Source organism: Portunus trituberculatus, chromosome 49, assembly GCF_017591435.1.
Source record: "Portunus trituberculatus isolate SZX2019 chromosome 49, ASM1759143v1, whole genome shotgun sequence".
Classification (NCBI taxonomy): Eukaryota; Metazoa; Arthropoda; class Malacostraca; order Decapoda; family Portunidae; genus Portunus; species Portunus trituberculatus.
Window position 1 is genome coordinate 19809221 of NC_059303.1, and position 26488 is coordinate 19835708.

Genomic DNA, 26488 nt, shown 5'->3' on the forward strand with positions numbered 1-26488 from the left:
TGTTATTCTCTAACCTCCGAAGAAGAGAAAGTTAATTGGCAGAGTTGCCGTGGACGAGAGAATACGTGCAGGAAAAGGTGCTCTGGGGCCGGTGGTCAGGAGGGTCACCCAGGGGTCATTCACTCAGCCTCACCTGCTGCCGGCATCATGTGCATCTTGCAAGAGCGTCCCGGCGAGACGGTCCGCTGTGCCGCCTCGGGGCTCACCCGGCGGCACTCAGCTGGGTCGCTTGTGACTGGGGCACCAGTAATCAGGTCACGGTGCTTCACGACCTCCACGTTTGAAGTTTTAAGGGGAGTCTTCGTGATTTAGCGAGCAGCGGTAGCGCGTGATGGCGGTGGACGCGTGGCAGTGAGTCGAGAATCGGGCCACGGTATACTTAGAAGAAGCCGGGCGGGCTGCCACCTGTCTTCACTCGCCTGGTGTTCTTCGCCTCGTCAGCACGGTCTTGTAGGCTGCTTACCTCGCCCGCCGCTCGCTTCCCTTGTGTCTTACTTGCCTATTGCTTCCTCCTAGACGACCCACCATGTGTAAGTGGCTGTCTGGACGCGACCTGTGCTCCGTGTGTGGTCAGGCGCCTCCCGCGTCCCACGACGTAGTGCTCCAAGAGTGTGACGTGGATCTATTTTCCCTCCTGCCGCCCCTGCCTGAGCCCCTGAAGTGTCCGCCATGCCCCGGAGCTCCTGTCTGCTTGCGTCCAGCGGCTCGGGAAGCTGCACTCAAAGACAAACTGAACCTGGATCTGCTGAACTTTGGTGCCCCTCTCCTGAAGTCCCTGAGTGATCTCCAGGAACTGGGGCCCGCTGCTCCCCTTGGCGCACCCCATCATGAGATGATAGCGTGTCCATCCGCTCCCGACCTCACATCCCCGCCCGAGGGAGTCTTTCTCTTCGAGGAAGGTGAGTCCGTGTGCGTGAAGTGCTGTCCCGACCCTGTCCCTTCCCCGGCACCCTCACCCCTACCCTCCTCCAGCATTCCCCCTCCCTCCCACAGCTGTATGCCTCCCCTGTCCACCCCGCCCCGCCCTACCACTACCATCTACTCCCTCCCCTCTCCACCCATCAGTGCCCAATACAATACCGCCTCCCGGCACTCCTCCCTCTCCTTATCAATCCAACAACTTAAAATCCAAATCTGTCTTTGCAGTGGTGTGTTGCAAGAGAGCGCCTGATGCCCGTATATATAAATGGCGGGGGCGCCTGTCAGCCTGAGGGGATGGGAGGGGGAGGGGAAGGCTGTGGGTTTGGGTGCGGAATGGTGTCGCAAGGTTTGGCAGCGTGGTGGACGTGGTCAGCGCCGGGTTGCGTCAGGCCAGGTTAGGGCAGTCTTAGGGAACCTCCCTTCGTCTCCCGCCCCGCCCCGCACTGCCTCGCACTGCTATCGGCCCGCGGTCACGTAAACTTGCACGTCGCACAAAAATTAATTCCTTGAGATTCTGAGATGTCTTGTCTCCTTGTGAACAATGCCGGGGCCTGTCCACTCGGCTTGGCCGCGGCTTGCCTGTCCATGTCTCCGCGCCGCCTGCTAGTGACCGACGTGGGTCAGTTCAGGGTTCCCGACAGGTCAGTAGGATCCGCTGGTATCCTGCTCACCCTGACACGCTAACCTGGCTCTCCTGGCTGCCGCGTCGTGCAAGGTGTCGTCACGCTTTGCGCCTCCGCGGAATTACTAACATGCAATGCTGCGGCGCCCACTGCCTCCTGGGGCGGCGCGACAGTGTCTGCCAGTTAGGTCGTGTCGGCCAGAGTGTTCTGGCAAGCCGTTTCCGCGTCGGCAATGTTCCAGTGACCAGGTGATAGTGGTCGGGGTTCATCTTTCACCTTTGGTCGGCTCTGGCGGCCTGGTGACCTCGGCGGCCAGGAAACGAGGCGAAAGGTAGAGGCGGACTCGCGTGCTGCGGCTCAGGTTGTCACCACGGAAGAAGTGGCCTTCCTGACGTAACAGTGCCGCGCCTCGCCTTGCCGCCATGGGCCGGTGCATCACTACCCTCTGATCAACCTCAGCTGTTTCACAACATTGGCCGCTGCTCAGATTCAGCCTCCAATGTCCGAAGTGGCCACAGCCGCCGCAGCCTGGCAAGATGCGCGTCACTTCCTCCAGGAGCGTCATGTGCTTGTCTTCCGCTCCCATTCCTGCTGCCCTTCAGCACGCCACGCCGCGCCGCGCTGCAGAGAGAGCCTGCCAGTGCCTGCCAGTGCCGGGCCGCGCCGCGCCGTGCGTCATTGCTTATCTCAATTACACCACTGCTGTTTTTATTTATTTTTTATTTAATTTATTTATTTTTATTTAGTTTTTTTATTTTTCTCGGTGTGCTTTGAGGAGCCGCTTGCTCCTGCCCAGTAGCCAACACCACTACGGCCACGCCCTTGCTCTCATTCCACCGCCCGTCCGTCACAGGCCTGACAAGCGGCTCAGCGAGACCAGGATTACTTGCCCCTGCCCTCCCCTTCCCGCAACGCCCCCCTCACCCCCGCCCCGTGCCGCCCCGCCCCTCCCCGCCCCGCCCCCGCTGCTCATACTTTTCCTCTATAATTTTCCTCCATAAATGAATATATTTTTTGTTAGATATTTTTTTAGTGTGATGTTCCATTGAGAAAGTGCATTCTCTCTCTCTCTCTCTCTCTCTCTCTCTCTCTCTCTCTCTCTCTCTCTCTCTCTCTCTCTCTCTCTCTCTCTCTCTCTCTCTCTCTCTCTCTCTCTCTCTCTCTCTCTCTCTCTCTCTCTCTCTCTCTCTCTCTCTCTCTCTCTCTCTCTCTCTCTCTCTCTCTCACACACACACACACACACACACACACACAGCGTAGTGTAGTGGTTAGCACGCTTAGCTCACAACTGAGAGTGTCCGGGTTCGAGTCCCGGGTGCGGTGTGGCAAATGGGCAAGCCTCTTAATGTGTAGCCCCAGTTTACCTAGCAGTAAATAGGTACGGGATGTAACTCGAGGGTTGTGGCCTTGCTTTCCTGGTGTGTGGAGTGTGTTGTGGTCTCAGTCCTATCCGAAGATCGGTCTATGAGCTCTGAGCTCGCTCTGTAATGGGGAAGACTGGCAGGGTAACCAGTAGGCGACCGTGGTGAATTACACACACACACACACACACACACACACACACACACACACACACACACACACACACACACACACACACACACACACACACACACACTCAGTCACGGTCACAGTATTCACACAGGTCACACACACACACACACACACACACACACACACACACACACACACACACACACATCATAGTGACATTTGGATCATTTGTCACTGTTCCTCTATCTCTCCCTCTCCTCCTCCTTCTTTCACCTTTTCTCTCCAATCATCATCCAGTTTTTTTCCTTCCTCTACTCCTCCCCCGTCATCATCATTCACTTCCATTCCCCGTTTCCATTTTCTCTCTCCCCTCTTCTTTTTCCTCCTATCATCACCCTTTCTTCTTCCCTTTTATCCTCTTAACCTTAACATCCCCTCGTCCTCCTCATCCCATCACCACATCACCACTCATTCTCCTCCCCTTCCTCTTTACCATATACAGATCCCTCTTCATTCCCCCATCACCATCCGCTGCTCTTCTCCTTCTCTTCCCATCACCCTCCCCTTTGCTCCCCTTCCTATCTTCCCCCTCTCATTATTCTCTACTTTATATTCTGGTCATCCCCTTTGCGCTGTCCTCTTCCATTATTCTTCCTTCTTATGTCATCCTTCTTTTCCGGCTTTCCATATATAGTGAGCCTGGAGTGGGTAGAATAGCTTAGGTCAGGTTAGGTTAGATTGGGTCGTGTTTGGTTTTGTTAGGTTGTAAAAGAGTCGATTAAATTAGGTTATGTTAGGACAGGTTTGGTTACATGGGGTTAATTACAAGCAGCAGCAGTAGAAAATGAAGTAGTGTTCTTATAATAAGCAGCAATACCTGATCAAGTTAGTTAGAAACAGCAGTAGTTGTGACGCAAGTGGTGTTATAATTTGCAGTAGTGATCGTAGGTTAGCCTAGGTTCAGCTGGGTTGTGTAATAATAGTAGTAAAAGCAGCGTTACTATTATTAGCAGTGCTTGTATAGTAATGGTAGCAGTGTCAGTGGCTTCAGTAGTACGTAGTTAGCAGTTGCAGTACCACCACCACCACTCATCTCCTTCTCATGAATACATTTAGACTACGTTAGATTGGGTTAAGTTAGACTGGGTTAAGTAGAACAGTAGCAGCGCCAGAGACACACAGTACGGCCACCACCACTATCCCCACCACTACCACCACCGTCACCCTTATTTTCTCCTTCCCCTGTGCCTATAGTACAATTAGGTTAGATTAGACTCGGTTAAGTAGAACAGCAGTACAGTCTAATAGTACCACCACCACCACTACCACCAGCAGCGCAGCCTAGAGGTGGCGGGAAGGACGAGTAGTGTTGACGCAGCTGCCCCGCCAAGTCCCGCCAAACAGAGGGTCGTTGAGCGGCGGGGGGCGTTACGGGGCGTTGTGGGGTTGTGGGGTGGGGGTGGGGGTGAGTGCATGAGCCTGGTATAGTTCAAGATGCCCCGATGACCGCCGCGGAGGGAAACGAGGCGGAAAATTAGTAGGGCGTGGTAAGGTTATGGTTTTCGCTACCCCTCACCCATATAAGTAGTGTTTGGGTGGGTGTTAGTGGGCGTGGAAGGCGTGTGTAGTTGGTGTGGGTGTTAGGGGTGTGTGGTGGAGGGTGTGTTAGTGTTGGTGGGTGTTACTAGAGGAGTGCTAGTGAAGATGTAGGGGTGATCTAAGGTTTTCTGGCGTCGAATCTTGGCAAAAGGTGACTAGATTTTAAGGATGAATAAATGTGTGTGTGTGTGTGTGTGTGTGTGTGTGTGTGTGTGTGTGTGTGTGTGTGTGTGTGTGTGTGTGTGTGTGTGTGTATCCCAGCTGTTCGTTTCCTGCCACAAAATCAAGTGAGTATTGGTCGTAAAACACACACACACACACACACACACACACACACACACACACACACACACACACACACAAACACACGTGTGACCTGATTCCTTTTACCAGCAGTTCAATTCATTAAAAAACTCTCTCTCTGTTTAGCTTTTTTGAGGCTCATTTCCTTCATTCTTAGTACGAACACATCATCACTTAGACTAATTCTTTCTTTACACACGATACTTCTGTGCTGTTCCATGTGTGAAGACCAGAGAGAGAGAGAGAGAGAGAGAGAGAGAGAGAGAGTTATCCTATGGTGTGGCAGTGTATAGGTTGTGTTGGCGTGTGGACGAGGCAGCATGAGGGGGTTTATGCCTTCGTACAACAGATAGGCCATTTCCACAGTTCCTATTTGTTTAAGAGTATTTGTGTTGAATAGCATACAAAAAACATTAAAATTGGTTCTATCGTCTTACCAGCTTCTTTTTCGTATACTCTCGAACGCAACGCAGCGAGCACAGTTGATTGTGGAAGCTGATCACGGCTGAAGTACTTTTGTTGGTGAGCTAGCAAACGAAAAGGACTTACTATTGGCACGTAGTTCCTTGGCACACACACAGTTATGCAGCGTACCGAGGTCACGGCCAGGTTGTAATATCTCCCCAGGGACTGACAGAGTGAAGCCCTCCCTCCCTCCCTCCCTCCATCCATCCATCCATCCTTCCTTCATTACCTGTTGCTTACCTGACGAAGAAAACTGAAAAATAAACACCACATATACACCCAGGTCACCATCCACCTACCCTTCCCTATCTTCATCCACCCCATCCGTCCTTCCTTCCCAGAATCATGAACTCCCCTCCCCATCTCTCCCTCTCATATCTATCCTTTCCTTTCCTCTCTTTTCCTTTCCTTTCCTTTCCTTTCTTTTCCTTTCTCTCATACCCAGTTAGACTTGCCCCATTTTCCCATCCCAAAGCCATTTACTTCCCTCGCTTACCCCATCTCAATCTTTCATAGTTATCCTCTCCCCTCTATCAGTCCCTCCCATATATAGCTTTCCCTCTCCCTCTCCCTTTCCCTCCCTCTCCCGTTGAATAGCGCTATCATACCAAGCGAATTAGTGTGTGTAGGAGACTTAAGTGACAAAGAAACGCCGCCTTGTCCAGCTGCTGTCCCTGTTTCTGAAGCTTAAATTGCGCGGTCACGGCGTAGAAATGCGACACACACACACACACACACACACACACACACACACACACACACACACACACACACACACACACAGTGACCTTCATCTCTTTTCTTATACTTTGAAACCATGTTCTTGGGAGAGAGAGAGAGAGAGAGAGAGAGAGAGAGTGTGTGTGTGTGTTTCACTGTTTGATCTGCTGCAGTCTCTGACGAGACAGCCAGACGTTACCCTACGGAACGAGCTCAGAGCTCATTATTTCCGATCTTCGGATAGGCCTGAGACCAGGCACACACCACATACCGAGACAACAAGGTCACAACTCCTCGATTTACATCCCGTACCTACTCACTGCTAGGTGAACAGGGGCTACACGTGAAAGGCGATACACCCAAATATCTCCACCCGGCCGGGGAATCGAACCCCGGTCCTCTGGCTTGTGAAGTCAGCGCTCTAACCACTGAGCTACCGGGCGTGTGTGTGTGTGTGTGTGTGTGTGTGTGTGTGTGTGTGTGTGTGTGTGTGTGTGTGTGTGTAATTCACTGTTTGATCTGCTGCAGTCTCTGACGAGACAGCCAGACGTTACCCTACGGAACGAGCTCAGAGCTCATTGTTTCCGATCTTCGGATAGGCCTGAGACCAGGCACACACCACACCGGGACAACAAGGTCACAACTCCTCGATTTACATCCCGTACCTACTCACTGCTAGGTGAACAGGGGCTACACGTGAAAGGAGGAGACACACCCAAATATCTCCACCCGGCCGGGAATCGAACCCCGGTCATCTGGCTTGTGAAGCCAGCGCTCTAACCACTGAGCTACCGTGTGTGTGTGTGTGTGTGTGTGTGTGTGTGTGTGTGAGAGAGAGAGAGAGAGAGTGAGTGAGTGAGTGAGAGTGTACAAGCAGTGGCGTATCTCTTCACAGAACGCATACATTCTCTCTCTCTCTCTCTCTCTCTCTCTCTCTCTCTCTCTCTCTCTCTCTCTCTCTCTCTCTCTCTCTCTCTCTCTCTCTCTCTCTCTCTCTCTCTCTCTCTCTCTCTCTCTCTCTCTCTCACACACACACACACACACACACACACACACACACACACACACACACACACACACACACACACACACTCGCACTACGCGGTGTCTGTCAGGCGGGTCAGGAGTGCCGCGTCCATTTAGGTCATCGCCATTTTCCTAACCACAGCGGGGGAAGGTCGCTGAAGGCCGGGGCGGGACGGAGCGAGGAGAGGCCAAGCTGGGATAGACACGCAGGGAGGATACTCCTGTGCTGAAGAGACGGGAGATGTGACTTGTGAGCGATGGAGAGAGGGTCAGTCTTGAGTTTTAGCACGTTACTAGAGCTAAGGAAGAGCTGACGAAGGGAGCATTAGGACAGGAAGAGGAAGGGACTAAGTGACATACTCTTTAACTATTTGGCTTCTTATCTCCACCACTTAACAGGCTCTAGTGGACGTTACGGGAGTTTCCAAGGATGTTTTTGTGATTGGAGTGGCTGTTTAAGAAGGGCTCTGCATCGTGAATCGGCAAAAACACCTCGAGAGATCCTGACCAAACATCTCTGTGGCCTTTGAAAACAGTCGTAATCAGAGAACAAAGCGGTGAAGAACACACGACTAAGACAAGAGGTTGGGGCGAAGAATGGAGAGCGAAAAGAAAACGGAAGAAAAGAAAACAAAGTAAAAATGAAACAAGGCAAGAGAGAATATAACAGCAAATAATAACAATAGGATAGAGAAAACTAAGGAAGAAACATATGAACCGGGGCAGAGCAGGATGGGCCAGGGCAGGACGGGCAGGGCAGGGAAGGGAAGGGAAGGGAAGGGAAGGGATGAGATTGGATGTGGGTAAGCGAAGGACGAGGAAGGACGTGACTAGGCGTGACTTGGCGTGGCGTTCAGGGTTCGGCGCCAGTTTCGGGTTGCGAGAAGGAGCTGAGAGGCCGAGCAAGGGGAGGAAGCAGCCGAACCACCCGCCTCTTAACAAACAGGAGTTAATGAACGCCTCAAGAGAAGATTAGAAACTTATTGAAAGAAACCTAAATAAAAACAGTTGAGAAGATTAAACCTAAAAACAAGATTAACCCCTTCAGTACCATGACGCGTTTCCATATTCATTCTGCTTTTGACCTCCATAGACCCTTCCTAATGTCAATAAAAGGGTCTAATGTACACAAATCTCAAGGTAAATATGTGTCCCAGTATTGAAGGGGGTGAGAGGAAAACAGATGGAAGGATGAAATTAAGCTTGAACTGTTAAAATTATGAGTGGCAGAGGAAGATACGAGGGATAAAGAAATGGGAGACTCTTATCTGGCGTTCTCTAATCACCAGGTGGGTTGTTAAGGTGACTTGTAGGTGCAGAGGTGTTTGGCTTCAATACACTGGGGTCATTTGGCGCCGAGAGGGAGTGAGTGGTTGTAGGAGGCTTGGGAATGTTGTTTTGGTGGTGGTGGTGGTGGTGGTGGTGGCAATTTGAGGAGTGTTTGTCGGTGGTGTTCTTGTTACTGCTGATATTGTTGTTGCTGTTGCTGTTGCTGTTGCTGTTGCTGTTCCTCCTCCTCCTCCTCCTCCTCCTCCTCCTCCTCCTCCTCCTCCTCCTCCTCCTTTTTTTCTCCTGCTTCTCTTAAATATTATTATTATACTTTCAAATTTGGGTGTCACAATTTTGATGTTTATGTGAATATTATCGACACACACACACACACACACACACACACACACACACACACACACACACACACACACACACACACACACACACACACACACACGTATCCGCCTCTCCTCGTTGGGTTAATGAGTCGCCTGAGGAAGCAGAGTGGCGTGAGGCGAGCAGCGTCCTTCTTTTCCCTCTCCCCTCTCCCCTCTCCATTCTCCCCTCACTTCTCCACTCCCCTTTTCATTACCTCTCCTCTCCCCTCACACTCCACCCTTATCCCTCACCTCTCCAACTCAAATTTACACTTATCTCCCCTCGTTTCTTCTCTCCTCTCTACGTTCTCTTTCTCCTTTCCCAAACACTTTCTTTCACCTCCCGTTCCATTCGTATCCCTCTTTATTCCCTCTCCTCTCCTCATAACCTTCTCCCCATCTTAACTCTCCCCACCCCATCCCTCCGCCAACAATAATACTGTCTTCTCCCCATTCCCAGTAACTAATCCTTCTCCTTCGTCCTCTTCCCATCATCATTACCCCATCTCCTACCCCCAAACATGCCCCATCACCACCTCCTCCTCTCCCACCGCTCATCTTCCACCCTAACCATCCCCAGTACATCTCTCGTCACCCTCTCACTCACACCCTCCCCTCCTCACCCCCAGTAAAGCTTTCTCTACCCTCACCAGTGCCTCCTCGCCCCACTCCCTCTCTCCTCCAGTTATGAGCAAGGCCACTCGTTTCAATATATCCTTTGACACTCGTCCTTCAGCCTTCTCTACTTCCTGGTATGATGCTACGCTTCTCTTGTACACAGGCACCTAGCAACAGTTTCTCCACACTGAACGGACACTGAATGCTCCCTCTTTGTCTATGGCTCATATTCTGAAACTGATCCGTGCCGCACCTTCGCTATTTTCAAAGGACTCTGCTTGAAGTGACGCGAGTTTTTACGGGTGTTTCTGTAATTCTAGTGACATGTTAACAAGTTTTTTGCATTATCAACAGGGAAAATACTCTTTAGAACTCGGCTAATCGTCTCTGTGGTCTATGAAAATGGTCGCGGTGAGAGAGGGAAGCGTTTCTGAATATGGTGCTATAGCCCATTCCCTAAACGATGGTCCCTTTGGTCTCTACGTACTTGGTGTACGTATGGCCACAGTGAGTTTAATCTGTTATTGTCGGAATGAAAAGTAGGAAGAGAGAAATGATATGGAGAAGAGAAGAATTAAATTTGTCCCTGTTTTGTTGGAAATTAAGGAAAGGAGATTTTGAAGAAGAGTTAGAAGAAGAGAAGGATTCAATGTACCACTGCCTTGTTGGGAATTTAAAAGGAAAAGATTAGGAAAAAGCGTTGGAAGAAAAAGAATATTAATCTAAGTCCTATTGAGAACGAAGAAGAGAAAACTTGAATTAAGAAGAGGAAAAGAATTCATATAAACTCCGGAACGTTTGATTTTAAGAAGTAAAAGAGGAAAAAAATAAGAAAAGAAGTGAAGGAAGATAATAAGTCAAATCTGGGACAGGAGCCACTGCGAAGTAGGAAGAGGAGAAAGATTAAGAGGAGCAGTAAAAGGAGGGGAAGAAATTAACTTAAATCTGGGACGCGCCTTTCTTAGCGAGCAGGAAGGAGAGAAAGATTACGAGGAAGAACATAAAGAAGAGAATGAGAAATCAAACTAGATAAGAGACGTGTGTGTTAGGAAGAAGAAAGATGAGAGAGAGATTAAGAAGAGCTAGAAGAGAAGAAAGATTACAAGGAAGAGAAGAAGAAATCAGACCAAATATGGAACGTGTGTTTTTAGGAAGAAGAATTAAGAAGGAAGAGGAAGATTAGAGAGATTAAGGCAAAGAGAAGGAAGAGAGGAGTAAGTTGAATTAAATGTGGCACGTGTCTTATTACAATTTATGAAGGGGAAAAGTTAGAGGCACATAAAGAAAGATGAGAACAAACAGTACTAATAGTGGTGGTACTTAATAAGATCACTTTTATACTATGATTACTAAGTTCCCAGACCTAAATATGTATTATTATTAGTAGTAGTAGTAGCAGCAGCAGCAGCAGCAGCAGCAGCAGCAGCAGCAGCAATAGCAATATAGGAATAATTTCAGAACTTTACCAGACTACAGTGAAAGTTATTAGATATTAATAGTATTATAATGAGTAGTAGTAGTAGTAGTAGTAGTAGTAGTAGTAGTAGTAACAGTAGTAGTGAAGAGGAAAAGGAAGAGCGTGATGTGCAGGAGAGAGAGGATAAAGATATTGAAGCGTAACCGCGTGTGTTTAAAATTGATAAATCTCTCAATTTTACATATAAAGAGAGAGAGAGAAGGAAAAGGGAAACCACCAGCATTAAGAAGAGGAACATGAAGTGTGAGGGAGAATAGAATAATGACCTTGAATCGTCCCCCGGGCAGTTAAGCAAATACTTCGGTTTTAATCTTAAAGAGAGAAGGAAAAGGAGATAGAAAAAAAAGTAAATTATTGACATTGAAAAAAAAAAAACATATTCCGGATCTAATGGGGGAAAAAGAAGAGAATGAAGAAAAATAGAAAATAAATGAAAGAGAAGAATAAAATAGTGACTTTGAAACGTCCCCTAGTGGTTAACAAATATCCCAGTTCTAATTTTAAAGAGGGGGAGAAAGAAAGAAAACGAGAAGCAGGAGGCGAAAGAGAGAAGAGTAAAGAAAAGACATTGGAAGGTGCGCGCGTGTATTTAAGCTTAGCAAACACACACACACACTCTCTCTCTCTCTCTCTCTCTCTCTCTCTCTCTCTCTCTCTCTCTCTCTCTCTCTCTCTCTCTCTCTCTCTCTCTCTCTCTCTCTCGTTCGTGTAGTTTTTTCACACACACACACACACACACACACACACACACACACACACACACACACACACACACGAGAAACAGATGCAACAGAGGGGAAAAAAGAGACATTAGAATATTCCAGAGTGTTGAGGCTTAGCAGACATTATTCGTTTAATTATGAAAAAGATGAAAGAGAGGAAAATAGAAAAAATAGAAAGAAACTAGCAAACTTCTCGTCTCCAAATTTAAAGAAGAAAATAATAAAGGCAAAGAAGAAGAGAAGATGAAAGAAAAATTATAGTAATTAGTGTAGCAAATATCTCTCTTCTAATTTTGAAAAGAAGTAGAATATAGAAAGATAGACGAAAGACAAGAGGATAAAAAAAGAAAGTAGCAAATTTCTCATGTATGAATTTATAAAGGATTAGAATAAAGATAGAAGAAAGAAGAAGAGCAGGAGATGAAAGAAAAAAATAGAATGATGATTAGTTCAGCAAATATTTCGATTCTAAATATGAAGAGAAGCAAAGGAAGAAGGAAAAGAGCAGCAAGTGAGAAAGAAGGATAAAATACATTGGAACATCAGCCTGTAGTGAAGCTTAGCAAACTTTTCTCTTCTAGTTTTGAAAGAGAAAAAGTAAAAGAAGAAAAATGAGGAACAGATGAAAGAAGGACAAGAAAAAAAAATTACGTAATCATCTCACTTATGAATATATGGAATGAAGATAAGCAAATGAGAGAGAGAGAGAGAGAGAGAGAGAGAGAGAGAGAGAGAGAGATAAAAACGCATTGAAACATATGAAGAAGTAAAGGGAAAAGGAAAAAAAAGAAACGGGAGGTAAAAGAGAGCTCTAATTTTAAAAGAGATGATAAAGAAGGAAAAGAAGAGAAGCAAATGAGAGACAAGAGAATAGAAATATCATTGCATCATCAGCGTGTGGGTGAGACTCCGCAGACACACCACTTCTAAATATGAACAGGAGGAGGATGAGAGACAGATGGAAGAAGAGACACAGGAGATGAAAGAGATAGGATGGATAAGGAAAGATATTAAACCATCTCCGTGTCGTTATGTTTGGCTACGTGTAATGTGTCACTTGGCTACGTGTAATGTGTCACTTAGAATAGAAGAAAAGGATCAGTAGATGAAAGAGAGGATGAAAACACGTAATCAAGGTCTCCACGTGTCGGGTAAGCTGAGCAAAGAACAAAAGAAACACATGAATGAAAAGTAATAAGCTTGACAAACTTTTCACATATATTTAACCACTTCAGTAATGGGACGCATTTTTGCCTTGAGTTTTGTGTACCATTAGACCATTTTATTGACATTAGTAAGGGTCTATGGAGGTCAGAAGATTAATGGTCACAGTCTTCACTATTTTAATCCCGACATCAATTTCTGAAGCTGTATAAAGTCACCTTATAGCAGACAGAAGGAATATGAAAAAGCGTCCTGGCACTGTAGGGATTAAACAAGAGCATGAAGAGAAGTAGATGAAAGAGAAGAGCATAGATATACGTAATCAAGACATCCACGTGTTGGGTAAAATTAGCAGAAGACATGAGAAACGGATGAATGGGAAATAAAAAGCTTAACGCACCTCTCACTCCTCACTTCTATATTTAAACAAGAACATGAAGTGATGTAGGTGAAAGAGAGAAGCATAAAAATAAAATCGGCACAACCACGTGTGGCTCGGTAGTGTTAAGCTTAGCAAACCTCTCGCTGCTAAATTTAGGAGCGAGACCTTCGTAGCATCAACAGTGACCTTGCGCTTGTCGTGGCGTGCGTCCCCCACCTAGCCTACCTTCCGCCGCCGCCACGCCCCGCATCGCCGAGATGTGAACCTCAGTCTCGTATTCAGAAACATTTTGCTCTCTTACCACGACTATTTTCAAAGGCCGCAAAGATGATTAGCCGGGTTTTAAAGAGTGTTTCATCTGTTTACACTGCAGAGGCCTTGTTAATGTGTCGCTAGAACCGTAAAACACACTTAAAAACCCGTGTAACATCAACTATAAGAGCCTTGTAAAAGTAGTGAAGGTGCGGCGTGGGAGTGTTTCAGAATATGGTCCTTATTCTGAAGCACTACATTCTGAAGGCTTTAGTTGAATTGACACATGCTTTTAAGGAAATTTCTACGTTTTTGGTGAGATTTTACAATTTTTTAAGAGAGAAGGAAAAGGAGACTAAAAAAGAACAGATAAAGATGATTGAAATAAAGACTTTGAAACGTCCTCTCATAGTTAGAATAAATAAAAAGAATATTCAGCTTCAAATTCCGAAGAAAAAAAAGGAAAAAAATGAAAAAGTAGAAATAGTGGTGGTGAGAGAGCGAAGGGTTTTTGAACACCCATGAACGGCGCCACGAGACTCTCAATTTGATACTTGCATGAGAGTTTCCGCGAAGACTGATAAACGTGTGTGTGTGTGTGTGTGTGTGTTGAAATTATCCTTGAGTTCCTTCCACAATAGTAGTAGTGTTGAGTCTTCACTGCATACACACACACACACACACACACACACACACACACACACACACACACACACACACACACACACACACACACACACACACACACACACACACACACTCTCTCTCTCTCTCTCTCTCTCTCTCTCTCTCTCTCTCTCTCTCTCTCTCTCTCTCTCTCTCTCTCTCTCTCTCTCTCTCTCTCTCTCTCTCTCTCTCTCTCTCATCCTCTCAGTCCATCCCCTCCATGCCCGGTCATAAGGATGCCATACTGACTTCGTTCCCCTCCTCCTCTCTCCCTTCCTTTTCCCTCTTCCCATCAGTTCCCTTCATATCCAGCTCCTGCATGCAATTCTCGACTCCTCCTCCCTTCACCATCCACTCCCCCTTTTTTCCTCTCTTCTTCTTCTTCTTCTTCTTCTTCTTCTTCTTCTTCTTCTTCTTCTTCTTCTTCTTCTTCTTCTTCTTCTTCTTCTTCTTCTTCTTCTTCTTCTTCTTCTTCTTCTTCTTCTTCTTCTTCTTCTTCTTCTCCTCTCTCTCTCTCTCTCTCTCTCTCTCTCTCTCTCTCTCTCTCTCTCTCTCTCTCTCTCTCTCTCTCTCTCTCTCTCTCTCTCTCTCTCTCTCTCTCTCTCTCTCTCTCTCTCATTCTTTCCTTTAAGTCTATTTCGTTTTTCTAAATTCTTGGCTCATTTTCTTTCTTTTCTTTTTATTTGTTTTATTTTTTCGTTCTTTCTTATTTTGATATCTTGTTCTCCTCCCACTCTCCTTTCTTCTCCTTTTCCCCACCATCGTCCTTCTTTGCCGAAACCTCTCTCTTCTATCTTTTTCCCTCCCTCTTCTTGCTTTCCTTCTCTCCTTTTCTTCAAATTCATCTACTGTACCTCCTTTTTTCTTCATTTCACTTATTTTTCCCTCTTCTTTTCCTCTTCGTCCCTGTCCTCTCCTCCTCCTCCTCCTTAAAAATATCACTCATGCTCTCTCCCACTCTCACTTCCCATCTACCTCTTCCTTTTCTCATCTTTTTCCCTCTCCCTAATCTTTCCATTTCCTCTCATCACCCCTCTCCCTCTCTCCCTCCCACTCTCCCTCCTCCCCTCTCCTCTTTCATTCCCATCTCCCTCTCCCGTCAGCATGATAATGAAGTAACCAGGAAACTCTCTCTCTCTCTCTCTCTCTCTCTCTCTCTCTCTCTCTCTCTCTCTCTCTCTCTCTCTCTCTCTCTCTCTCTCTCTCTCTCTCTCTCTCTCTCTCTCTCTCTCCCCCACCAAACTGGAACCACCACCCCAACAGTCCCCCGCCCCCTGGAAAGCGTGAATGGCCAGGCTCACTTTAGCTTCCTGAGGGCAGCGCGGGGTGTGGGTGTGGATGTGGGTGTGGGTGGTGGTTCGTTGGTGCCTGGCTGGTTGGTTTGGTCCGCCACTGGTTCGATCCCCGCGTACCCTCCCTCCCTCCCTCCCTCCTCCCAACCCACCTTTCCCACCCACCCACCTTTATGTTCTTATGTGGTTAACTGTTCGTCGTCCCTAATCGTGTATCTCTCTCTCTCTCTCTCTCTCTCTCTCTCTCTCTCTCTCTCTCTCTCTCTCTCTCTCTCTCTCTCTCTCTCTCTCTCTCTCTCTCTCTCTCTCTCTCTCTCTCTCTCTCTCTGTGTGTGTGTGTGTGTGTGTGTGTGTGTGTGTGTGTGTGTGTGTGTGTGTGTGTGTGTGTGTGTGTGTGTGTGTGTGTTGCACCACTAAGTACGTTTGGTTCCCCACTATCTGTGTGTGTGTGTGTGTGTGTGTGTGTGTGTGTGTGTGTGTGTGTGTGTGTGTGTGTGTGTGTTTGTTTGTTTGTTTGTTTGTTTGTTTGTTTCATTAAAGCATGTTAAAATGGTTAGGATAAGACGCCGAACCTCAGCGTGGCCGTGCCCGCCCCGCCTCGCCCCGCCCCACGCTGTGCCCGGTGCCTGGTTCGGACACGGGAACAAAAAGCGCACACAGTCGCGTTTCGAGCGAAGACTATCATGTTCCTTCACAATTCTCCTTGCAGTGACTTTCAGACAAGCGAGGCGGCTGATGGCAGGGGGCGGGGAGTGAGGAGCGCATAGGATTCGGAACCCCAGGGCAGTGTTTGGGCAGCTGAGGCTGCTCTGTTTACCCTCCGCGGGCACTGGCTGCTCTGTTGTGCTGGAGGGTAATGAGCGCACCGCAAATCTTGCCTTTATAAATAAGGCGGCGGCAGTGCAGGTGCATGGCGCTGTGCCGTCAGCAGAGGTCGGCTGTTGTCCGACCGTCGGCGCCGCCGCCCGGCCTCCCGTGCAGGTGTTTGCATGGGCAGCACGTGAAGGGCACGCGAGCTTGTCAGGCTGTGGAGCATCGCGCCATTGCTGGACGCAAACGTGATCCCCAAGTTTAAATGACTCAAGAAAGATGAACAAGGCCAAGGCGACGGCTGCTGCCGCCCTCCGCTAAGACATGGGATGTCCGCCACCACCAGGACCGTCCCCCCTTAATCACCTTAATCCCTCAGCGCAGTGTTGTTTCAGGGGGAAGCTTGATTAATTAACTTTCTGCTTTAACGTGTTGCTGCCATTTCTCTCAATGCCTTGACACCTGCAGCACCGCAGCCGTGACGGCGCGACTCTGTGTTGTGTGCCTGACTTGAATCTGGGATATGTATCGCGGGGAGGCGTGTTTGGTGATTAAGGTGGCCGCGAAGGTAAACATGTGTCACTTAACGAGGAGAAAATGAGTTTTGAAGGGGAGAAAAAACAGACAAACAAAGGCGGCCCAAGACCTCCAGTGGTGGTGGGCAGTGCACGTGGCACCGCCTGCTGCTGCTGCTGCTGTTGCTGTTGCTGCTGCGCTTGCGTTCCAATTTGTACTGTGTATTTGATAAAGAAGGCAGTGAAGTGGTGCCCTCTGGCGAGCAGTGCCGCACCTATGTCCTCCAACCTCTCACCCCACCGCCCATCCCGTACCCCGTCTAGAGGTGCAGCCAAAGTTTAGCTTCCTGGCACGCCGCCCTCACCACCCTAACTTCCACCCCCACCCTCCGCCCATCACCCTCACACCACCCAACACCATTCACTCCATCCTTCTATCCACCATCATCTCCACACTGCCACACCGCCACACCACCGTACCACTAGAATACCTCAAAGAATATATTCAAATCCTTATTACGTGATTAACGCCAAACTGACGCTCCATGCATCTTACCACACACAGCCCCTCCACACCGACACCACGCCCTTATGTCACTGAAGGACGCCACCCTAAGCTACCGCGCGATGTTCCTGCCCCGTAACTCTGCATCTCCGTTACTGGTTACGTATCTTAGCTGGCGAACTTCCCCAATGCACCACACGTCCCTGCTCGTCACGCCCCTTTCCCTCATCGCCTCGCCTCGCCTCGCCCGTCACGCCCACCTCCTCCCCGCTGAGTATCCGGGAAAATGGGCGTGTAGCGTGGGCGGCTCCTCATTTGTGCAGGAGTGATGATGAATGAGGGATGAAAGAGGAGAAGGATAAGGAGATGAGAGAGAATTAGTTTTGGGGAAAAAAAGAGAGAGAGAAGAGGGAGAGAAATGAGAAAGAGCATCGTAAGGAAAGAAGAAAGAAGGGGTAGAGAAGTGAGAACACCGTAAGGAAAGAAGGAAGGAAGGAATAAAAAACGTGGAAGAAGAAAAAGATTGAAAAATAAGGGAGAAACAGTAAAGAAAGAAGATAGAGAAAACAGGAAGTAATAAGAAAATTGAGTAGGAGGAGATAGAAAGGAGAATAAGATTTAAGAGTATGGAAAAGTGAGGTAAGAGAGAGAGAGTGAAAAGGGGAAGAGGAGGAAAAAAAAGACAATACAGGAATGGAAGAAGGAAAAGAAGGAGGAAAAGGTAAGAATACAATGGGAAAAGATGAAAAGACGGACAAAATGAGACAGACAACATTAAGTAAGGAGGAAAATAGGAACAAAATAAGACAGACTTCGTTAAGCAAGGAGGGAAAAAGGGACAAAATAAAACATGACATTAAATAAAAGAGAAAAAGAAAGAGAAATAGGAGACAACTCATTAAAGGCAATAAGAAAAAAAAAATAAAGAACGAAGGATAGAAGACTAGACATAAAGGAATAAACGAAACAAAACTAGAGAAAAGAAAGATTGAAGGAAACGGAAAAAAAAACAATAAATAGAGAAAAAAAGAATAGAAACAAGCACAAAACAAGAAGGCAATGATTTTAAGTGAAGAAGACGGAAAAAGGGAAGAAAAAAGAAGAAAAGCAGACAGAACACAAGAATTCAATGATTACAAGACATTAAGGGGTTGGGGGGACGAGAGGGAGGAGGGACACAGCAGCCTGGGAACATGATTAGGTCGAGTGGAGAGGGAAGGAAGCATCTCACAGTTCCACGAAGGGCGTCACGCGTCCTTACCAGCGGCGCCTCTTGGAAACTGACGGTGGCTACTGTGGGAGAGACTCTGGCAAGGAAGAAAAAGCCGAGACTGTATTCTGAAACACTTCTGCGTCGCACCTCCACTACATTCAGAAGGCTCTAGTTGAAATGACATTGAATTTAAAGATGTTTTTAAAGTTTTAGCGTCAGATTAACAAGATTTCTTCGTTATCAAGAGAAGAAACACTCTTAAGAATCATCTCTGTTACCCTTGGAAATAGTTGTGGTGAGAGAGCACAGCCTTAATATATTCTGAAACCTCTCATGACATTACTCCATTATTTTCAAAAGGCTGTAGTTGAAGTGACAGATTAACAAGATTTCTACTTTATCAACAGGAGAAACACTTTGAAGAACCTGACTAACAGAACGCGTTTCCATATTCCTTCTGGTTATGATTTGGTGATTTTATACAGTTTCACAAACTTATGTGGGGATTAAAATAGTTAACTCTGGCTGTTAATCTTCTGACCTCTATATACTTTTCCTAATATCAATAAAACCGTCCAATCACAATAAAAACTCAAGATAAAAATGCGTCCCAGTACGGAAGGGATAAAAAATAAACGTAGTGACAGAGAAAAGCGATTCAGAATAAACCTCTTAAGTTTGTCAGGAAGAGAGAGAGAGGGAGAAAAGGGAGAGAAAGAGAGGAGGGACGGTGCGTGACAGCTAGGTATTGAAGAGCTTATGAACAGATAATGATAAAAAGAAGATGCAGTGATAAAGGAGATCCGACTAAGGAGGCAGACAAGGACAAGGGAAGACATGAGAGGAAATAATGAGAAGAAATAAAGAGATAAGGAAAATATTGGTGGTAATATAAGGAATGAGTCACCAGATAGAGGAAGAGATAGTGAAGGAGGAAAGATATTAAGAGAAATTAAAAGAAAATGTGAAGAGGAAAGGAAAAGGAGAATTAGGAGACAGACGATGAATGTTAAGTAAGACGCAACGATAAATAATTGAAAAAGAGATAAAGATGAAAGAAAGAAGACATTGAGAGGGATTAAGAAAGCAAAGGGGAAAAAAAGTGCAAGACGAGAGAGACATATCAAAAGTGAAAATATAGATAAATAAAAACTGAAAGAAGAAAAAAAATATGATAGGAAAGTGAAAGTAGAAACAAATTAAGAATGAGAAGGAAAAAATGGTGTGATTACAGGAAAAAGAGATGAAATAACACGAGAAAAAAAATAAAAGGAAATTAAGCAAAAAAGAAAAAAAATATTGAAAGAAACTCAAACTGAAGAAGAAACCAGAAAAAAAAACACTGAAGAAGAAAAAGAAGCTGGAAAAAAGTTAATACTGAAGGAGGAGGAGGAGGAGGAAGGAAGGAAGGAAGAAGGAAGGAAGGAAGGAAGGAACACCACTATACCCACCTCCTTCAGACAATGCCACACCACCAGCAAGGGACAACATGCACTACTCTGCCACAACTAACGCCTGACACTGCTGGCACTAAAGCAAGGCGAGGGGGTGTAGCATTGGCGGGGTGACGTGGGGGTGGACAGACGGAGGGGTGACACACACACACACACACACACACACACACACACACACACACACACACACACGTTTTTCTTTCTGTCCTCGCCATATTTTTGTACCAAGTCATAAGTCTTTTGTCACTTGCGTCCTTAACTGTCACTGGAAATATCGTGTTATGTAGCAGTAGTAGTAGTAGTTGTTGTTGTTGTTGTTGTTGTTGTTGTTGTTGTTGTCGTTGTTGCTGTTGTGGTTGTAAAATTAATTGTTTCTATCGTAGTAAGAGTAATGATAGTTGCAGTAGTTGTAGTAGTAGAAGTAATAATAGTAGTAGCAGCAGTAGTAGTCGTAGTTTAGTAGTCATAGTAGCAGTAGTAGCAGCAGTAGTAGTTGTAATAGTTTTAGTAGTAGTAGCAGCAGTATTAATGGTAATAATAAAAAATCTTTCGACCATTACTGCCATCACCAACAACAACACCAAAACAACAACAACAACAACAAAAAATGAGTGGCCTTGAAAACCCGAACAAACAGCTTCACTTCTTGGTGGAGTGAGGGGAGGAGGAGGAGGAGGAGGAGGAGGAGGAGGAGTGCCAGGGGCGTAGGGGTGTCAGTGGAGAGGTGCAGGAATGTCAGGGTTTCAGGGTGGGGATAGGGGGAGAGGAGAAGCCTCGTAGTGGGGAGAGTGTCGGGGTGTTTGGGTGGTGAGGGGAGACAGGAAGGGGAGGATGGGGAGAGGAGGGAGCCTTTACACAGCTGTCTGGTGGTTCATCTCTCAGTAACAGTGCCGAGGGGGACGGGGGGACGTCAAAAGGCTCTATACTGGCGCTTTTCCCGAAGGTGTGTGGAGGGGACAAGGGAATATAGTCATTAAGTATGTTTTCTCTCTCTCTCTCTCTCTCTCTCTCTCTCTCTCTCTCTCTCTCTCTCTCTCTCTCTCTCTCTCTCTCTCTCGTCTGTTTTCCTCTTCCTTTTTATTCCATCTTTCTTGTCTTTTCTTTGTTTATGTCCTTTCTCTCCTTTAAAACTATCTTCATCTTTCTTTATTCTCCTCCTCCTCCTCCTTCTTTTCCACTTTCCTCCATCCTACTCACTTCTCTCCTTCCACACACTTTCTTTTCAACCTTCTGTGTCCTCGTGGCCGTGTGTGTGTGTGTGTGTGTGTGTGTGTGTGTGTGTGTGTGTGTGTGTGTGTGTGTGTGTTATTGTGCCAGGCTCGAATTAAGGTTTCAACACCTCATTTCTCTTCATTCTGGGTAGGAGGAGGAGATAAAAGAGGAAGAAGAGGAAGAGGAAAAGGAGGAGGAGGTGTTTAACTTAGTGTTCTGACATACCTCCTCTTTTCTTCCTCTTCCATTTCTCCTCTAAGCCCCATTTCTCCTCTTTCAGCGCTCTATTTTACCCATCATCAGTGTCCTTCATTTCCATCATCAGTGCCCATATTCCCTCCGTAGTCAGTGGAATGCCCTCTTCTTTCCCCTCTTCAATATCCCTCCATCCTGTCTTAATCATACTCCCATTCTTTTCCCCTCTCGGTACCTTCTCCTTTCCCTCTTCAACGCTCCTTCTCGTCTCCCTTTCCCTTCCTCATCAATAGCCTCTTCTGTTTCCCCTTCAGTTCCTCCTTCCCACTGAATACTTGTCTTCACCCTCTCCCTTATCAATCCCAAGTCTCCCCTCTTCCTCCCTTCTCCCCCTTGAATTCCCTCACCTACCCTCCCTTACCCCTCTAGTTCAATCAGGTGTCGAGCCGCGTACTAACACATGCAGGCAGACACTATCAGTTATTTAGTGCGGCGTGTGGTTGACGCGTGTGGTCGACAAATGATTCGCTTGTAACCTTGAATGGCTTGGACTGATGGATGGGGCGGCAGTGGGCGGCGGCAGGGACGTGGGAGGACTAGAGCTATGGGCCGTGAAGCGAGGGATGTGCTCAGTGGGCGTGGAACAGGTTAAATGTGCGTGTTGGATTTGGTGTGGGCGTGGAGCCTAGGTGTATTGAGTTTATTGGGCGATTGAGTAAGATAGAGAGACGTAGGTTGAGTGGGAATGGTTAGGTGGGTGTATGTTGAGAAGTGATGGGGTGATGGGAGTGTTTGGTGGGAAGAGGGTAATGTGTTTCACTAGGGATGGGAAGGAAGGAAAAGGTTTGACTTGGGTTAGAGAGAAGGAAGCTGGTTTGTTTGACTAGGGTGGAGAAAATGTGTTTGACTGAGTATACCAAATAGAGAGAAGAGTGATAAGTTTAACAAGAAATAGAGGAAAGGCCGGAAGAGACTTGGAATAGAGAAAGAGAGAGGAAGTTTGTTTGACCAGAGATGAAAAAAAAAGTTTGATTGGGGACAAAATAGAAAGAAAAGATAAAGTTTGACAAGGGATAGAGAAAAGGGAGGAAAAGATAGATGACTTATTTTAAGGGTTAGAGGAAAAGAAGGCATAATTTGAATATAGATAGAAAAAAAATCGAGGAAAATTGTTTCATTAGTAATAAGAAAAGGGAAAAAAGTAGACCGTTTGGCTTAAATGAGAGAACAGTGCATTTAAGTATACAAACACAAGTTGTACACAGGAGGAAATACAGACACAGGCATAGAGTTTCAGAGAATGATTGACTACAAGACGCCTAAGAAACTTGATCATGTAGTGTTAATGAGTGGGAGAAGGAGGGAAAGGAAAGGTGAGAGAAACATATACCTTGCCAGAGAGAGGAGGAGGAGGAGGAAGAGTATTACAAAAGAAGAACAAACCGCAAACATCTATATTCAAAAGCTTGCTCTCTCACCACGACTATTTTCAAACGCCACACACACGATTACCCAGATTCCCAAGCGTATTTCTCCTGTTGATAGCGTAGAAATCTTGTTAATCTGTCACTAGATCCGTAAACACACCTATAAAAAATCGCAACTAGCACCCTGCTGAAAATAGTGAAGGTGTGGCGTGGGAGTGTCTCAAAATATAGTCCTACTTTAAATGAGACACGTGACAATAAACTCGAAGGAAAACGAGGCGGGGCGGAGGAGGAGGAGGAGGAGGTGGAAGTTTGATTACTGAGAGGCGACAGGTTAAGGTGTTTGGCGAGGGGCAAGGTTGGGTAGGTTAGGAAAGGCAGGAGAAGGTATGGTGGCGGGTTACGAGTAGGTGGAGTAGGTATCAAGTGTTTAGCTAGGTAGTACAAGGTTGAGTAGGTTGAGGAAGGCAGCAGCAAGACGGCCACCTATGCAGCTCATCCTGGCTTCGTCTTTCAGTTCTCAGAGTTGATCAACCCGGAGTACACTTGACGACTTCCCTGCAGACCTGTTTAGAGGGAAGGTTAAAGAGGTGGTGCAGGTTGTGGTGGTGGTGGTGGTGGTGGTGGTGGTGCAGATCAGAGCAGGGAGTAGGTTTCTCTTTTGATAGTGGTGTAGGTTAGGAAAGTAAAAAAAAAAAGGAGGTTAGGTTTGTCTGTGTCTGTTTGTTGTGGTGGTGGTTTAGTTAGGAAGGCAAACGATATGTATGTGTGTCTGTCTATTTTACACACTCTCTCTCTCTCTCTCTCTCTCTCTCTCTCTCTCTCTCTCTCTCTCTCTCTCTCTCTCTCTCTCTCTCTCTCTCTCTCTCTCTCTCTCTCTCTCTCTCTCTCTCTCTCATCGCATCTCCTTGAAGCTTCACCTACATATAACCCTCCCGTCCCGTTATGTGGAGTGTTATTGAAGCTGCTTTAATGTACCTACCCTCCAATGTACTGGTGGTGGTGGTGGTGGTGGTGGTGGTGGTGTGTGTGTGTGTGTGTGTGTGTGTGTGTGTGTGTGTGTGTGTGTGTGTGTTCATCTGTTACTGTTGCCTTGTGTGTTTCCCGTCTTTCTTCGCCACTGTCCTCCTCCTCCTCCTCCTCCTTCTCGCTTCATCTGTTCTATCCTTACCTCCTACTAAGTATGTAGCTTCTGTACGTGTAGTTTAGTAAACGAGTGACCTCGTTATAGGTCGCAAGGCCTCCTGTCACTCGTCTTTCCTATGTATTCCTATGTATTCCTCCTCCTCCTCCTCCTCCTCCTCCTCCTCCTCCTCCTCCTCCTCCTCCTCCTCCTCCTTCAATATATCTGTGTGTTGTGGATTCCATTTACTAATTCGTGATTTGCGTTACTATTCCCGCCGCCTGCTGTTGCTACCCACTGCCTTGCTGGTGGTGGTGGTGGTGGTGGTAGTGGTGGTGACACTACTTCGTTATCTCCCGCAGCTTTATCTCTCATCACCGCCACGTCATGCAGCCACTGTGATTTTTCGCCCCCTTATTTCGATCGTCCCAGTGCGCAACTTTCCGCCTTGTTTTGATTGCGGGTCACGAGAATGCCCTGCCCCACCTCTGCCCCGCCTTGCCCCTCCTTTCCCCGCCTCTCTTCTGTTTATCTAGAGCCACGTTTGGAAGTGTCATCTGAGTTTTCTAACAGTGTGTAGTGGTTTTACTGGGGTTGTCAAGGGTGTTTATGGTTGTAGTTGGTGTTACTGGCGCTCTCAAGGGTGTGTATGGGTGTCACTGGGGTTCTCAGGTGTATTTTGTATGGGTGTAGTGGGTGTTACTAGGGTTCTGAAGGGTCTGTATAGTTGTAGTAGGTGGTATTTCGGTAATGAAGGGTGTTTGTATGGCTTCTCAAGGGCGTGTGTGAGTGTTGTGAGCATTATTGAGGTTCTTAAATGGTGTTTCTCTGGGTGTAGTGACTTTTTACTAAGTATTCAGCATCGATAAGAAAATACACTGCAGCTTGTCTCGTTGCCTCACTCCGGGGTCAGCACGCACTCAGAGCACGTATTTCTGAATTATCAAGATTACAAAGACAATAATTATTTTTCAAAGGTCACTGAGATCACTAATTGGATTCTCATTGATGTTTTTCCCCACTGATAATCCAGAGGTGCTGTTAAACTATTAGAATCAAGAATAAAATCTATCTTCCAGGATACTATGCTACAAGTTGTTGGGATACATACAGAGACCTTTTGAAATACTCGTTCTTTCATGGCACCAGGACAGCGCCGCGACCTGTGCTACACCGCCGGGCTAACTCCTTACTCAGCGCCGCTTCACACACACACACACACACACACACACACACACACACACACACACACACACACACACACACACACACACACACACACACACCATATCTCTTACCCTTTACAATTTCTTCACACTGCATATCCCACGCCCCACTCACTTCACACACCGTACACTATTCCTCTCACCCCACACCTCCCTCTCCATCTCATCCCACACCTCCCTATCCCTCTCCCGCTCCTGCTCCCAGTCCCGGTCTCACACTTTCGTCATTACATTGATATCCTGAAGGTTAGCGCTTGTTTTTACCAGCGCCGTCACCTGTGCTACTGACGGAGGTGGCAATTAGCGCCCCAGTGCCTGGCTGGGTTGCAGCGCCGTTTCTTATGAGTACTACACAGCGGCAGGGGGATCACGACGCGCGCCCTTTGTTGCTAGCTGAGTCCCTCCCGAGTCGCGCTCTTGACCTTACCGAGTGTATATGAATGAGAAACTTTACCTTTTTTCTTGCTCTCTCTCTCTCTCTCTCTCTCTCTCTCTCTCTCTCTCTCTCTCTCTCTCTCTCTCTCTCTCTCTCTCTCTCTTTTTTTTTTTTTTTTTTTATCTCTCAGTGGGATAATGGTTTGGCGGGCCGAGGAGGTTGTCGGTGTGAAGGTAAGCAGGTCTGCGGGGCGGGAGGTGGAGGGGCACGTGGGGCCCTCGTGAAGGCGGCGAGTCACGGAGGCACACACACACACACACACACACACACACACACACACACACACACACACACACACACTGGTCTGCTATGCCGCGGAGGAGCGAGAGGGAAGAGAGGAAGGCAGGAGGGTGACCTTGGCGTAGAGGAGTCGCAACATCTTCGTCCTTGAGCCTCGAAATTCTTCTCCTCCTCCTCCTCCTCCTCCTCCTCCTCCTCCTCCTCCTCCTCCTCCTCCTCCTCCTCCTCTCTCTCTCTCTCTCTCTCTCTCTCTCTCTCTCTCTCTCTCTCTCTCTCTCTCTCTCTCTCTCTCTCTCTCTCTCTCTCTCTCTCTCTCTCTCTCTCTCTCTCTCTCTCTCTCTCTCTCTCTCTCTCTCGACCTATGAAGGAATGAAAAGAAAGACAAACAGGCAGAGAAATAGACAGAAAGAGATTAAACACACACACACACACACACACAGAGAGAGAGAGAGAGAGAGAGAGAGAGCGCACCACATCCCTGACTAACACACTGTCCTGTCTGTTGCCATTGTCTCTGTATGGGCGGGCGTCAGAGGTGTTTGAGGTCAGACGCCAAGAGAAAGACAAAAACACCTTCAGTTCTCATGCTTCAGTCTTCTTCCTCGGCTTCCTTGCAACCAGGGAGAGTTTAACAAGTACTCCGCACCACCATGCAGGGAAAAGCACCCATGAAAACTTAACGCCGTGTCCATTACCAGTAGTGCTAATAAGAGAACGGGACGCTAAGAACACGAGGCACAGAATCAGAATTACATCTCA

The 26488-nt window shown here is 47.1% G+C and overlaps 1 protein-coding gene across 1 annotated transcript in view; it reads left to right on the forward strand.

Moving 5' to 3' along the window:
• The first annotated feature begins 405 nt into the window (after positions 1-405).
• LOC123499232 (phosphatidylinositol 3-kinase regulatory subunit alpha-like) overlaps positions 406-26488 on the forward strand; it is a 101410-nt gene continuing 75327 nt past the window's right edge. The window contains exon 1 of the mRNA XM_045246995.1: positions 406-899. Within this exon, the coding sequence (XP_045102930.1) occupies positions 527-899 (373 nt within the window). The 5' untranslated portion in view covers positions 406-526. The remainder of the gene's footprint in view (positions 900-26488) is intronic.